The 13,746-nt window shown below is 43.4% G+C and overlaps 1 protein-coding gene across 6 annotated transcripts in view; it reads right to left on the bottom strand.

Annotated features, from left to right (window-relative positions):
• Window positions 1-13,746, bottom strand: part of PRSS12 (serine protease 12) — a 99,709-nt gene that overhangs the window by 39,903 nt on the left and 46,060 nt on the right. For 5 of the 6 annotated variants that reach the window (XM_088792628.1, XM_019744510.3, XM_088792626.1 and 2 more), the window contains 2 exons: window positions 5,123-5,261; window positions 2,687-2,865 (listed from right to left, as the gene is read on the bottom strand). In XM_088792628.1, the coding sequence (XP_088648754.1) occupies window positions 2,687-2,865; window positions 5,123-5,261 (318 nt within the window). The remainder of the gene's footprint in view (window positions 1-2,686; window positions 2,866-5,122; window positions 5,262-13,746) is intronic. The other variant, XM_074338567.2, reaches the window with a different exon arrangement.

The raw sequence follows: 13,746 nt of genomic DNA, 5'->3' as shown, positions 1-13,746 counted from the left end.
CGGGAGAGATGATTGGCACTACGCACTCATCCCATTCTGGCTAATAAACAGGTACGTGGCAGCCGCTGGGTGCACGGTGTGGCCCAGGTGCTACAGGGCATTCGAAGCCCTAGGGCCGCGTCTGCCCAAGGACAGGACAAACAGAGTACAGACAAGAGGTCAGCAAGAAGACCCACCAGGGGCTCAGAAGCCAGGCAGCTTGCCCACCACTGGGGGTGTCGGGCGGGGGGGGTGTCATGGTATCTCTCCTGAAGAGGCTGGGAGCAGAGGAGGGCCAAGGTGGAAGATTCCAGAAGTCAGAGATGGGGAGTGTGTGTCAGGCAAAATGAGAAAGCACTGAAGCACAGCGTTGAGTATGTTTGGGAAACAGTGAGGCAGCCTGATTTTTCTGGAATAAAGGATGTGATATGGTGAAAGGTTCAGAACAGGCTGGGTCCCTGTGAGGGAATTTAGTGGCACCTTTTGCCAAGGCTGACTAATCATTCACCCACATGAACTATGCCTCTAACTCCTCCAGCGTAAGCGGCTGTCAGTGAGTGGTATCTGGATATGCATAGTTATATTCAAATATCATATGTGAGCTTTGCAGCCGAGATTCAGATCAGTGCTTATCTGCGTACACTCGTACTCTGATCAATCTGTAATACGTCAGTCAGTTAGCACTTGACGTTTGTAAAAGGACCAAGATAGGTTTAATCAGCATAACTGCCCTTAGTATTGTAATATTATATATTAGCTTCTCATAAGTAACTGACAGCTGAATTATGGCAGGAAACAAATTTGCATGTAATCATGTTTATTTTTCATTTAAAAAGCTTGGAAAATATAGAAAAAAGTGATGAAAAAATGTGTAAGTTTCTTGAGTTATTATATAAGTATACTTAAAATTCTCATTGACTTAACAGTTTACGTGCCAATCGTCTGCCTCCTCTACCGCTACCCCCACGGTAAGCTTAGAGAAAACTAAGAAACAAACATTTTCAAAGAGGAAATTTAAATCACCTGCAAGCCAGAACCATCATGGCATATTACCTTACCATTTTTCAAGGTCGTGTTTAATTTTAAAACATGTGGTTTTTCTGGTTGTATAAGTAATTGTGAAAATATAGAAAAGCTCAAGGACAAAACTGAGTCAACATCCTACATCCTCCCAGCAAACACACAAAAAATCATTAGAAAGAGAATTCGGTGGCATGTGTGACTCATGCTTAACTTACGGGCAAATACAAGTCCCAGGCGTTTTCATGTAGGTTATTTCCTACATCCGGATTGTGTACACAGTCTACTCCATAAGTGTGGGCACAGCGGTTGGACGAGACAACGAGACACTAACAGGTAGCTCCCCGCTGAAAGGACGTGTGGAAGGTCCCCCACAGGGCCTGAGGGCGGACTCGGTGATGGCTGTCTGAGCGCCTCGCTTTTACTTCTCATTTAATTTCCCACCAGAGCATCTGTTTTTCATTCTTACTTCCAATTTATAAATGACCTTAAATTTACCTTTGCAACCAGAATATAAACAAGTGGATAGATTATAGAGTAGGAAGGGTTAAAAGGGGGAAATAGGTATCCCAGAAGGAAAAGTTATTGTTTCAAAGCTTTCACTTACCTCACTACTTGAAAAACCCTGAGCCTTTACCAGCCAGGTAGAGCACAAATGCGAGCAGTGCTCTGCAAAAGCACCACGGAGGCCGCCTCACACCATCCTTGGAGCAGCAGCGCATAAACGTGCACTTGCCAAAAGCAGCTGTACCCAAAGGTGGGGAAGCAAGGAAGAAACGGGGACACTACACACATCGGGACGTCGCATGCACCTCGCCCAGCCAGAACGGCCTGCGGCTTTCAGGGCACCCCTGTGCCCAGCCTGTGCCACAGCCTCGGGGCTTCCAGCCCACTCACAGGAGGGACTAAACTGGGTCTCTGTACGTTCTCTGGTGGGAGCCTTGTTCTTCTTTCCAAACCTGTACTCAGTCAGAAACCACTGCCCGGGACTAGCTGCTAGCACTTCAAGACCTGGGACATCTGCTCGTGTTGCTACCCGAAGGAAAATGCCAAAGGGATGCTGTGGCAGTGCGGTCGCCTCAGGCTGTGGTCACACATCACCATGTACCATGATCTGCAGAAACCCATCAGCCACTGAAAAACAGCTGTCCCCTCCTGCACTTACGTTCATATGAACGCATGCGTATCCCTATATGCTGGTCGCCTCGTGCCCAGGGTAGGGACGAGGCTTGGAAGGAGACCTTATCCAAGGGAGAGACTCATTTCATGGGATGTGCTGTCTACGACCCAAAGGAGAACACCGCTACCACGGTCATATTTCATCCCCTAAGCAAACATATTTTGTTATAAGTGCTGTATTTTATATCTGGTTTCAAGATGACCTTCTACCTTGATTCCATCATGATTTTCCATATGAAAACAACAAAAAGTGTTTCATACGCAGTATAAAACAGTTCTGTAAGCAAATTAGATAAAACAGAAAGCATGTTAAAAGTGAGGTCCAACGGAATTCAAATCGTTAGACAAACTCCGACTGAAGCCTGCTGAATTAGACTGCAGGACGTGAGGATTCCGGCTTCGTCTGTCTTTAAACTCTTTCAGGAAGAGACTTAACTAAGACACTTGTATCATTTGGAATCCTGTGGAACACACAATGAAAGTAAAACAAGAATAATATTTTTTTTACCATGGGAAAAGCTGCACGTGACAGCAGCTGCCATCTTCTGAGGACATGCCCCACTCTGCCAGATGTCTTTTTCACAAAGCAGTAGATTTTCTTCGTCTCCTCGGCAACGGACATTGCTCCAGTAAATGGGAATAAGGCCCAGATTGGAAAACGGGGCTTGTTTTGCTATTCCTTTTCTTCTGGAAGTATAACGACCGATGTGAGGTTTTCCAAATGTAGGTGAATTGTTATCAAAGCATTTGGAGTTTTTAAAATGCAAGAAAGCCATAAAGATGGATGTGGAAAGAAAAGAAAAACATAATGGGTTACACAAGTTTCAAAGAACTCAAAACGTCAAATCAGAACCCGGGTCGTTACCTATGTCAATCAGAATTCTTAATCAAGCTTCAACAACCAGTGGTTTGCGCGTGCCATTCCTATCTGTGGCTGATTTTAGAAGACAATGGGCAACTACGACAGATGCAATGAGGGGACCGGGGTGACCTTGTGGACGGGATATATCATGTGGCCCAGTGAGACCTGGATTCTAGTCTGGACTCAGCTGTAGATCACTCTAAGCTGAGTGTCTCCAAGCTCTGCCTTCGGATGTAGAAAAGGAGAAGTCTAGATGCCAGGAGGGCCTTTTCTACTCCAACACTGCAGCCTAGCATTTTCAAAATGACTGTTGTTACTATATTCAAGCAAAATAATATCAAGAGAGGAAACTTATTCACATTTTCATAACCTTGTATGTAGTACATGCCAGCAAGACTTTGAAACCAATTAATAAAATAATAACATGCAGATAAGCTCTGCTTTGAACTCATCTAATCTATATACTTTATAAGTAACCTCTGATACACACAAATCGATATTAAATTTTAAAAAGATTAAATGCTTATCTGATTAACATGGTAATCTCTAGAACTGTCTCTATGCAACAGCTTCCATCAATCAAACAGTAAATATTTGGGGTACGTCTAAAATACTAATGTGTCTTAACAGCAATAATGCTGGGGTGCTCTGCTCCAATTGTCTGATGCTTTTGCTAAAAAGCGGACAACTGAGAGATGCCAGAGTACGCGGGTCAGCTTCCCTGCAGTGTGCACTCGCAGCCCAACAGTCTGCATTCTTTCATCAGTCAGAGGACGGGCAAGCACACGCGTTCACGTCTGCACTAGTGTCCCTGTCTTCTCATGGCAGTCTCACAGGGCACTGTGTCCCTCCCTGCTTCTCAGGGGTAATAAAAGCACATGGACATATGTATACGAAGGAAGACGCTGACACCAGCCTGCAAACTGGTTAGGTCTTCAGACCTCGGAAGAAAAAGCACCAAGTGAACATTCTTCGTGACCAAAATCAGTAATTGACATTCCTAACGCCATACACTTTCCAGACTCCAGCCTCCCTCCTTCTTTCATCCTGATTTATACCAATGCTCATTTTTAAAAATGAGTTTAGTACATTAAACCTATTTGCTGCTCTAATCGCATCAAAAGTCTGAACAAAATTTAAGCCTCCAAATTTGCCTTTCCTAAATGCTCCTTCCTCACCTTCCCACCAGGAAGGGAGGCAGCTGGCAAAGTTCTTACCAACCTGACTGGATTTGACTAACCTTTTCATTAGCGTCACATAATAGATACTATAGCTCACTGATTATTAACGCAAAATATCTGTACATTGCAACCCTTCGCTCAGTCTTTCAGACCTGTGTTTTCCATAACAAGGTATCTTCTGGCTTTCTAAAGATCTCTGGTGACAAAGGTAAAGAAAAACAAACAGCATGTGTACTCAGAAAAAAGAACAATAAAAATAACAACAAAATCAAAACCTCTTGTTCCAAAATGGAGCCTCTGTTTCTGGTGAAGCCACCTGGCACCAGGCAGAGGTGGAGGCCAGCGGACCCTGGTCCGTGTTAAGGAGAGGGCCCAGGCTGGGAAGGAGCCGGCAGCGACCCGGGACGGCCCTGCATCACCTGGGTAACGCCTGGACGTCCCCCAACCGGTCGCGGGACAAGGGCACTGGGGAACATCACCTCCTTCACACACAGAAGTGGATCTGTGGGTGGCTACAGGGAGACAGTTAAAAGCAAGTAATAGCAACCTAGGGCTGGCTGCGTGGTTACTGAGAAGTGACAATTCTTAGAATCAAATTCTGCTTCCGAGGACTAAACGATTATTTGGTTCAAGACAAACACCAATTGATGCTTTTACCTTCTGACGACTTAGCATCTGCCCGTTTCCTAGTCAGCAGGGTAGTGATATGTGAAGACATTTGGAGCACCTAACGAGTGAGAGAGCTCCTTCCCTCCACCCAGGGCCCTTTCTTTATAACTCTGTTGAGGGAAAGGAGAGTGAGGAGAGCACAGAGCCTTTCCGGGGCAACAATGGGTGACAGGTGCCCCCCATCGTTCTCAGCCATCCGCATACTTATCTGGTGGAGGATGGGCGAACTCACCCCAGCTGCAGCTGGTGACAAATGACAGCGGCATCAGCGTCATCCCAGTGACTGCCGCAGACTGCGCCCCAAGCACCGTGAGCGTACACCTCCACTGTGCCTTCAAACTCACTTTTGCCACCGCGAAGTCGTACTGACCCTAAAGTGGAAAATAACCCCAAATCCTTTAACAGCAAATAATCATCTGAACACTCAGAACCAGACCTCAGTTAACAGGATTTCTCCATGGGGGTGTGTGGGGGGGGGCGGGGCGGTGAGACTCCCAGTCAGAGTGACTGGCCTCCAGTGTGCACAGCGCGTGCTGCTTTCTTTAAGGGATGCTTTCGCCTGGTGGGTTTTTTTTGTTTGTTTTTTGTTTTGGTAATTAACATCCCGATGTCAGTGCTACTTAAACCTTATTTTTTACGTAGGCAAACAGAAAGCCCAATTACAATTTTAAAAGGGGAAAAGTGGAAACATGTAACGTCCGATATTGCATCCCGAGTGTTAGATTACATCCCACAGGAAGTGCTTATCATTTATGTATCACCTTCCTTCTTCACGTGAAGAAGTCATGCAAGAAACACAGAAACAAAAGTCTATCATCCACTTGTAACTTAGCTGTTATGGGCTGTGTTGTATCATCCATCTATGATTTGTTTTTCCACTAAGAAAGAGTAAAATGCGTGTCCCCTCTAACCTCAAGTAGTTAGTAGTCATGACCATTCTAAAGATTATGTCTATGATTCCAAAATGGAGTTAGTGTTGAAAGCATCGCCTCTTGGTCTTAAGGAAACCACCATGCGGAAGTAGAACGGTTTGGCGTAACTGGATGGCCCTGAAAATTCACTTCCCCTCACATATCATCTCCACTTAGCTGTTCCATAGTCCACGATTTGAGTCACTCTTCTCAATCTTTAAAAGAGAGAACATTTAAATTCCAGCACCCCCAGGAAAACTACCACTTTCAGTCCCAGCCTTTAGTGTGGATGGAGGCCCTCCATTTCTCTTCTCATGGGCCCTGGTTTGGGGGGTCCTTACGAAGGGCAGCAACTGGGAAACTTCAACAGACAAAATCCAACTCAGAACTTAAGATTTGACAAAGTTCTGTGAAAAGTCACTTAGGATGGCCTTTATTTTGTAGGTTAAGAAATTAAGTCTTACCAAAAATTCTAGCATATTTTGCACATTTTGAAGTTATTATACGGCTTTAAATGTTTGCAAAACTATTAGATTCACAAATTATCCATCCATGTCATTTCACTAGCCTAGTCATCTACCATTATTATTTTCCACATTGTCATCCTTGAAAAAAAAAAGTAACTATTTAAGAAAAGCAGATCCTATTTTTCATGACAAACACAGTGTTATTTAATTCAAACAAAAGGCAATAATAGATGGAGATGACGCATAGAACTGCGAAGGCCTGATTATTCAGGGGAGGACATGGGCATGGTCTCTCATACGGCAGCTAATCTAAAACTCATTCATATATTCTAAACCTCTTCAATTCAGGGTAAGCAGGAGGAAGCCCTGTCTCACTCAGTGAAAAGTGTGAACTGCCGAATATTTTTAAAGAAAAATGTCTGAAGAGTTTAAAGGAACTTTAACGATGTTTTAATCACAAAATCTCTTCTCTAGAGACCCACATGGTATTAGGCATTTTACAAATGCCAGCGGTCTATTTCCTTTGAAGGACTTCATTTGTTCACCTCAAACAGTATTTGAAATGATAGTTACTCTATTATCTCTTTATTAGTCCCCACCCTCCATCAAATGACTCAAGTCAAAAGGTTGAAAGTTCTCGTAGTGGAAACAAACTGGACGTCTACTTACACAGGTTAAATAATCAGAATAAAATATAAAAAAGTGCCTAAATCACTAAAAGGCTATCAAGAAGAAATGATGCATGCATATCATGTAAAAATATAAGGCATTTAGAGATGAGAAGGTGAAAACTGCATGAAGTGTAACTGTTACCTCAACACCCATCTAAGAACAATAATAGAGTTGTTTCCAGTCAACTACCAGTTCTGCCATCATGTCTCTGATGTGTCAGACATGCTGTGAAAGCCTGAATTCACTGTATCTGCTGTATGGCAAGAAATGTGCAGCTCTCATCTAACTTTCCTTTACAAGTGAACACAAATATTTGCAGTTGTGGGAAGGATGGTCTTAAAAGGATGAAACAGTAAAGCAGTCCACAAAGGTCATGCCCTGGTAAAATCACTGATATTGCTATCCTAGTAACAATAAAGTTCTTCGGATAAATTCTAGACCAGATTCTTTATTTGGCAAAAACTGCTCAATTGTCACCATCTTTCATTATCAAAACATGATCCCTCCTCCTTCGTCCGCACTCTCTTTTCCAGCCGGTCACTCAGTGATGCCCCCTGGTCTGAGCTAACGTCCGTGGACCGCACCCAGTGGACCCAGGACTGCTCTTGTCTCTAAGTCTCTCAAGTGCCATTTTGATGAAAACTATTCTGTTCTAAATAGTCCTATTTTTAAAATGTGTCGAAAATAACAATTTGAAATCTGAAGTCTCAAACAGGTTTTAGATCAACTATAATAGGCATAACAAATGTATACACTAACCCAGCGAGTGCAGAAAGTCTGGACTGTAAAGTTATGCGTGATGGCATGTCATGGAGAGGAGTCCTGAGTTCATGAAATGAACTGGTGCAAAAACAAAAGTGAAGTGAGAAGAAAGGAAAGAAAAGAAAAGGAAAAAAACAGTCAACTGTACCAGTCTGCTGGTATTGCAACCACCTAAAGGCGAAATGTGCTAAGGTCCAATGATGCTCAGAATTCAATTATCTTGATTCTCTTCCAAAAATGTGGAACTTATTGTCATTTTAGTGTACTACCATTTTTCTTCTATGTAGTTATAGCTCCAGCTTCATAAAGAAAAGGAATATAAAAGATTCATATTATAGAAATTTGTTTTATGGGCAACTGTGCTAAAAAACAGGAATTCCCCAAATAAAAAGACATTGCGCGGGGCTCCCTGTAACCATTTTACGTGTCTCGATCAATACAAGGTAATGGGAGAAGCAGCGCAGACTAGATTAAAATTCCCTTTGCAGTCTCATTGGTTTGTCATCCTTTAAGGTTACTGTGGTGGGTTGAATACTGTGTCCCCGAAAAGATGTTCAAGTCCTAACCTCCAGGCCCTACGAATGTGACTTTGTGTGGAAACGGGCTTTGCAGAGGACGAGGTTAAGAGGAGGTCATCGGGGTGAGTTCTAGTCCAATATAACGGAGTTCTTATTCGAAGGACATATGTGGACACAGACACGCACAGAGGGGGAGGCCATCTGACACTGGCCTCACACGCCCACAGCCAGGGAAGCAGCAGAAGCTGGGAGACAGCCCTGGAACAGCTCCGCGCCTCGTGCCTTCAGCGGGAGCCTGGCTCTGCCCACACCTCGATCTTGGACTTGGAGTGTCCAGGCTGTGAAACAGTCAGTCTCTGTTGTTTAAGCCAATCAGTCTGTGGTGACAGCAGCGCAAGCAGCGGCTATGGTACTAAGGCTCCTGGGCCACGTACCTCCTCATACGCAGGGCTGCAAGGAGGCCTACAAGCAATGTCAGGAAAAGAACCGAAGCTCAGCTGCCTTTTTCTCTAAATCCACCTCCCTGCAAAGGCCACCCAATGAAAAGATACGCCTATCTAGTTACCTGCGTCAAACGTACTCAGACAATAGCATTCGCTCGCTTGAAGAGAAAGAAAAGAACAACAAAAAGAAAAGGTCCATCTCAGTAGAGTTTTCCGAATAGAATTAATAATAAATATTGTTAATCTTTTAAAATCACCGTTTGATAAATGAGTAAAATAGCGTTATCACAGAAATCCTTTCTCATCTATTACTGAACTTCACAGAGGCACAAAATAATTAATTTTAGCCATTTCTATCGTTCTAGCGGGATCAGAAAAGAACGCATGCTGGTAACATCAGTTATTGTTCAGACTCTTGACAAAAAGTAATATGTAATGCTGAAAGTGATACAGAAAATTCAGTTTATGAACTATTCAAAAGAATAGGGGAAAAAAAGAATAGGAAAAAGCCTATTACACATTAGACAATTTAGTCCACATATTTGACAAAAGAATTAAATGCAGTCCTATGTGTTACACCAAAAGCAACACTGGGAAATATATTAACTGATCATGTCCTATCATACTTATGAAATATACAGAAAATTTGCATCGCCTAAAAATAACTGAATTGGGGGCTGTCAGTTGAACTTTTCACGTACAATAGGGGAGGCTAGATTAACTTTGATGTTATTTTCTTCCTATGTCCTATTTGGCAGTACTAAGTTATCCTATTTTTGTCTACGATTATATTCACTCATGACTGAAACCAGTTTTAGCATTGTGAATTGGTAGATTTTCTTGAATCATGCCATGTCAAAACGAGAGCAAATCATTTTTAACGTATGGAGCATCCCCCTGAACCGAGATCCAACTGAACTGAATCTGCCTCCATTACTTCACATCTATAATTCATATTAATTGTCATGTATTATTCATGTAGACGTTAGTACTGAGAAGAGAATCTGAACTGGTCTAGTTCAAAATCAGGGAGTATCCTCCGAATAAGCAAGGCTACCCATTTACATTGGGTTTATTAGAAACTTACAAACCTTATCAATCATTTCTTGGTTTAAAACATTATACAGTACAACGCAAAAGAAGAAGACTCCATACATTGTAAAGTTATGGTACACTAACATTAGATGCATATAACCCTAGCAGAAAATTTCACCAGTTGTGTGTCTCTGAACTGTTCACACATGAGCAGATGGTCTGAGTATTACCATTTGACTGTACAGCACTGGGTGATAAACTCAAACTACTCCTAATAGCGAGCTTCTTATCTGTCTCCCAGGGCAGGTATCATAGGAGAGGTAATGAAAATGCTGAATATTCTTCTGACATCTCAGTCAGAGGGTGGGTGTCCTCTACCAGAGGACACAGGTGACTTTATTCATCTTTGTAAATTCTGCTCCCAGTGTGAGCGCAGTAAACATTTAATGAATATATCCTTGTCTTGTTGCAAGAATAAGCATTTCCCACTCTTTGTATCTCTCTGGTGATCCTAATAAAAGGCATTGACGCCGAATATGCAAGCCTGGCTTGTAGGAGAGGAAAAAAAAATCTCATGACTTTAGTGCATTGCAGACAACATTTTTATTACTATTGCACTGATTCGCAGGAAGAGAGAGGAGGGGTAAGAGGAGGGAACTACTCTGGAAAAGGAAGATGGTAAAGAGGCAAAAATAACCTTTTCCTGATTTCCTAACAAGGACACGTCAACCAGGTAGAAGACAGTCTGAATCAGTCGTTCCCAACTCACAGCAGGATGGCTGCCCACTATGCAGACAGAAGGGGGCATTTCAGAGGACTGCGGGTCTTTGAGTCAATCCAGGGGCGGGAGTGGGGGATGCTTAAGATCTAGAATTAAACCATGTTTTCCTAACATCCATATTCCTAACAAGTATGGAACTATCCGTTTCACTTAAAACAAGTAAACATGCTTTACCAATCAAATCTGGGTGGAAATGTTTCATCCACATATTGTTAAGAAAATGCATGTAGGGTTTCATAGCATGATTTTTTAAATTACTTATGACTATTTTTAATTGCACTAAGTTCCCCAAATGTAAGGACAACCCCCTAACCACACTTGTGAGCAGACCCAGTTGGTTCTGCACCACAACTGTTTTGCTTCCAACTGCGGGGCTGTCCCCACGTGTGCGGGCCTGGATCCTGGCTATCTAGGTAACCATGCCCGTTGTAGTTTCCTTTCTGAGAATGCCACAGTCTTGGCCAGTGGAATGCGGGAGAAAGTCTGTGGGAAATTCTAGGAAGGTTCCCTTGCTCTTTCTAGGGGGCCTGTGTGAAGAGGGGCCCTCTCTTTGTTCTGCAAATTGCTCTATCTCAGTGTGAAACCTGGAATAACCACTAGCATAATAATAAAAGCCACATTTAGAGAACAAAGGTGTCAAGAGAGTAGCAGAGGAACAGAGCTGGACCATGTTGGAGGCTGACTTCTTGTAACAGGAACACCAAGATCCTTATTACTTCAGTCACTGTGAATTGGGTTTTCCATTCTTGGCCATCGAAACCATCCTAAACGCTCCAAGCCACTCTCATACCCACATTCATAATTATCATTTGTTTTCTCTTCCAAATTTACCACAGGCGTTTTTATTTTCAGTTAGTCATAATGTATATACATTTTGTATCTATCTTTTCTCCTTAACATTATCATAAGCACTTCTCTATTACACGTACGCGTATGTGGTCCCAGACAGTCACTCATAAAAAGCAATAGTAACTGGGTATCTCATTTTCTTCTTAAAAACATCTTCACACAAACAGTCAGATAATACCCTAGGTCACAGTACTTTCTATCTGCCTTACCGGAAAAGCAGATTGAACTCAATATGTAAAATCCAGCCAGGAAATATATCAAATCTGGCATTGTTAATAAATGTATTTCAGCACCTGCTACACAAAATCAAGATGCAGCATTTAAAAGAAGGGACAGATTTCAGCCAACTTCTTAATTAACATTCACTTCAAACACCAGATGGGCTTCAAAGAGTACGGCATGTTAGCAATAGTTCTCTTCCCGCAAGTCCGCTCTCTCTATTTGTTTTGATGCAGGAGATTTGCGTGGGCAGTGCACGTGAATGGATCAGAGGAACATGACAAAGGTCAGATCGATGAGTCATTCTTTCTGGTACCGGAGCATTATCATTTATTGTACCTGTTCCTCCCATAAGTCATCAGTCACCTGTGGTTGGGTGCCACTGGGCTGCTATAGCCAAGAGGACCTCCTAACCCAGTGTCAAACAAGTTGCCCATCTGCCTTGACCAACAGAGACTGGAAAGTGACTTCCCTTCCTCGTCAGGCAGCTCTAAGTTACTGCAGCTCTAAGGTATTGTTGGGCGGGGAGGGGTCACTTGCCCGTTCATTCTTCCTGCAGAACCGTGAGACTAACCTGGCTCGCATTCAGTTAATAACCAGATGCTGGTACACTAAGTTGTCATTGTCCCACACTGGTCACAGAAACGCCAGTGCTGCCATTTTCTAAACCACACAAAAGCTACCATAGCGTGCCTTACCTTGGTCCTCACCTGCAGGGGGAAGTCACAGAATGGTGGACCCAGGTGGTCGGCACGATCACCCACCACTGTGTTTTATGTGTGTTCTGATGGCCTCCATCGCTCTCCCTGACTGGGACAAAAGGTCTGAGGCATCCAAACCACCTTGACTGCCCACCAGGAATGCACATTCTTGAGCCAGATCCAAAGAAAACATAAACTAGAGCCCAGGTATCTCCATTGTAACACTCCCCAGACGACTTTCCTGCTCAGGAGAACTCACTAGTTGGGCTGACTCAGGGTGTGCCGCTCCCCCCAGTGATCCTTAATTCCCAATCGGCAAGTCTCACACAAGCAGGGCCCAGACACCACCTTTCTCCTTCTCAGACATTCTAGCCGCTGGGGTGACCCAGCCTGCCCAACTCACCTGAGATCCCAGCACCGCTTCAACTAGGCTTCAACCAGCTCCCCACCTTGGGGCCCCGACTTCCTCATTTCTCTTGATGCAACCAGATATGTAACTCGGGCCTCCGGCTTATTTTTTAGAGAAGGGATCTCATTACTACAAATGTTCTTTCCTTTTGTCCTAGTCACTTTTTGTAAAGGGAAAAAGAAAGAAAACCCTGAATATTTTCAAATCATAAGAGACTGGAAATCGTGTGCTTTGGACCAAACATAAGTCCCTTTCTTGTCCTTAGAGGAGCCTGTAAGCCACAAAAAATAGGACCATTAGACTGCACAGATATTTCAACATGCTTATATGATTAAAGCACTAGAGCAAAAGGAGCTGTGAAGTGAAAATGTGCACTCGCTACCTTATAATGACGCCATGAGAATTCAACGGGAAAACTTATATAGAACACGCTTAGCCTAGCATCCGCCAGGTAGTGAATGCTCAGGAAAGCCTAGCAGTTATCATCGGGCCATGTTGTCTGGGGACGTTCTCACAGCTGGAGAAGTCCTTGAACCAGTCCATTCAAAACTTGCTTTTCTCCAGATAAGGAAACAACAGCTCTGGGGCATAGGAGTCTTACCCAACACTGCACAGCTCCTGGCAGAGCCAACACCAACAACTCGTGTTTTCTGAAGCCAGATTCCCTATTCCTTTCACCACGCCATGATAGCTTCATGCGCACTCCTACATGAAATTAGGGCCAAAAAGCCATCAAGTTCAGAATATGGCAGTCGTTTCGAAGGTATGAGTTATGCCCAATCAGAAGGTGAGAAGCAAATGACAGAACGCGCTATCAAGACTGAGTCTGTGACAGTAATTATTACACAGTCAGTAGACTGCTTTCCTATCTTTTTTGTGGGGGTTTTCTTTTTTGGGGGGAAAGGGGCATTTATCTCTCATCTTGGTGGTTTCTTTTGTTTCTCTTGGGCACAGCTATGATGCAGTGTTTGGAGATTTGTCTGGTGAGATTTAGCCATGAATATAACGGCATCACGAAGAATGTGCACTGCTGTTAGGTTTAAATTTCTACTCTACACAAGGGGGTGGGAGGAATCACAGGACAAGCTA

The sequence above is a fragment of the Rhinolophus sinicus genome, chromosome 15, assembly GCF_057876585.1.
Source record: "Rhinolophus sinicus isolate RSI-liver-muscle chromosome 15, RSI-T2T, whole genome shotgun sequence".
In the NCBI taxonomy this organism is placed as follows: Eukaryota; Metazoa; Chordata; class Mammalia; order Chiroptera; family Rhinolophidae; genus Rhinolophus; species Rhinolophus sinicus.
The sequence above is the reverse complement of the archived record's forward strand: the minus strand, read 5'-3'. Positions and strand labels throughout refer to the sequence as shown.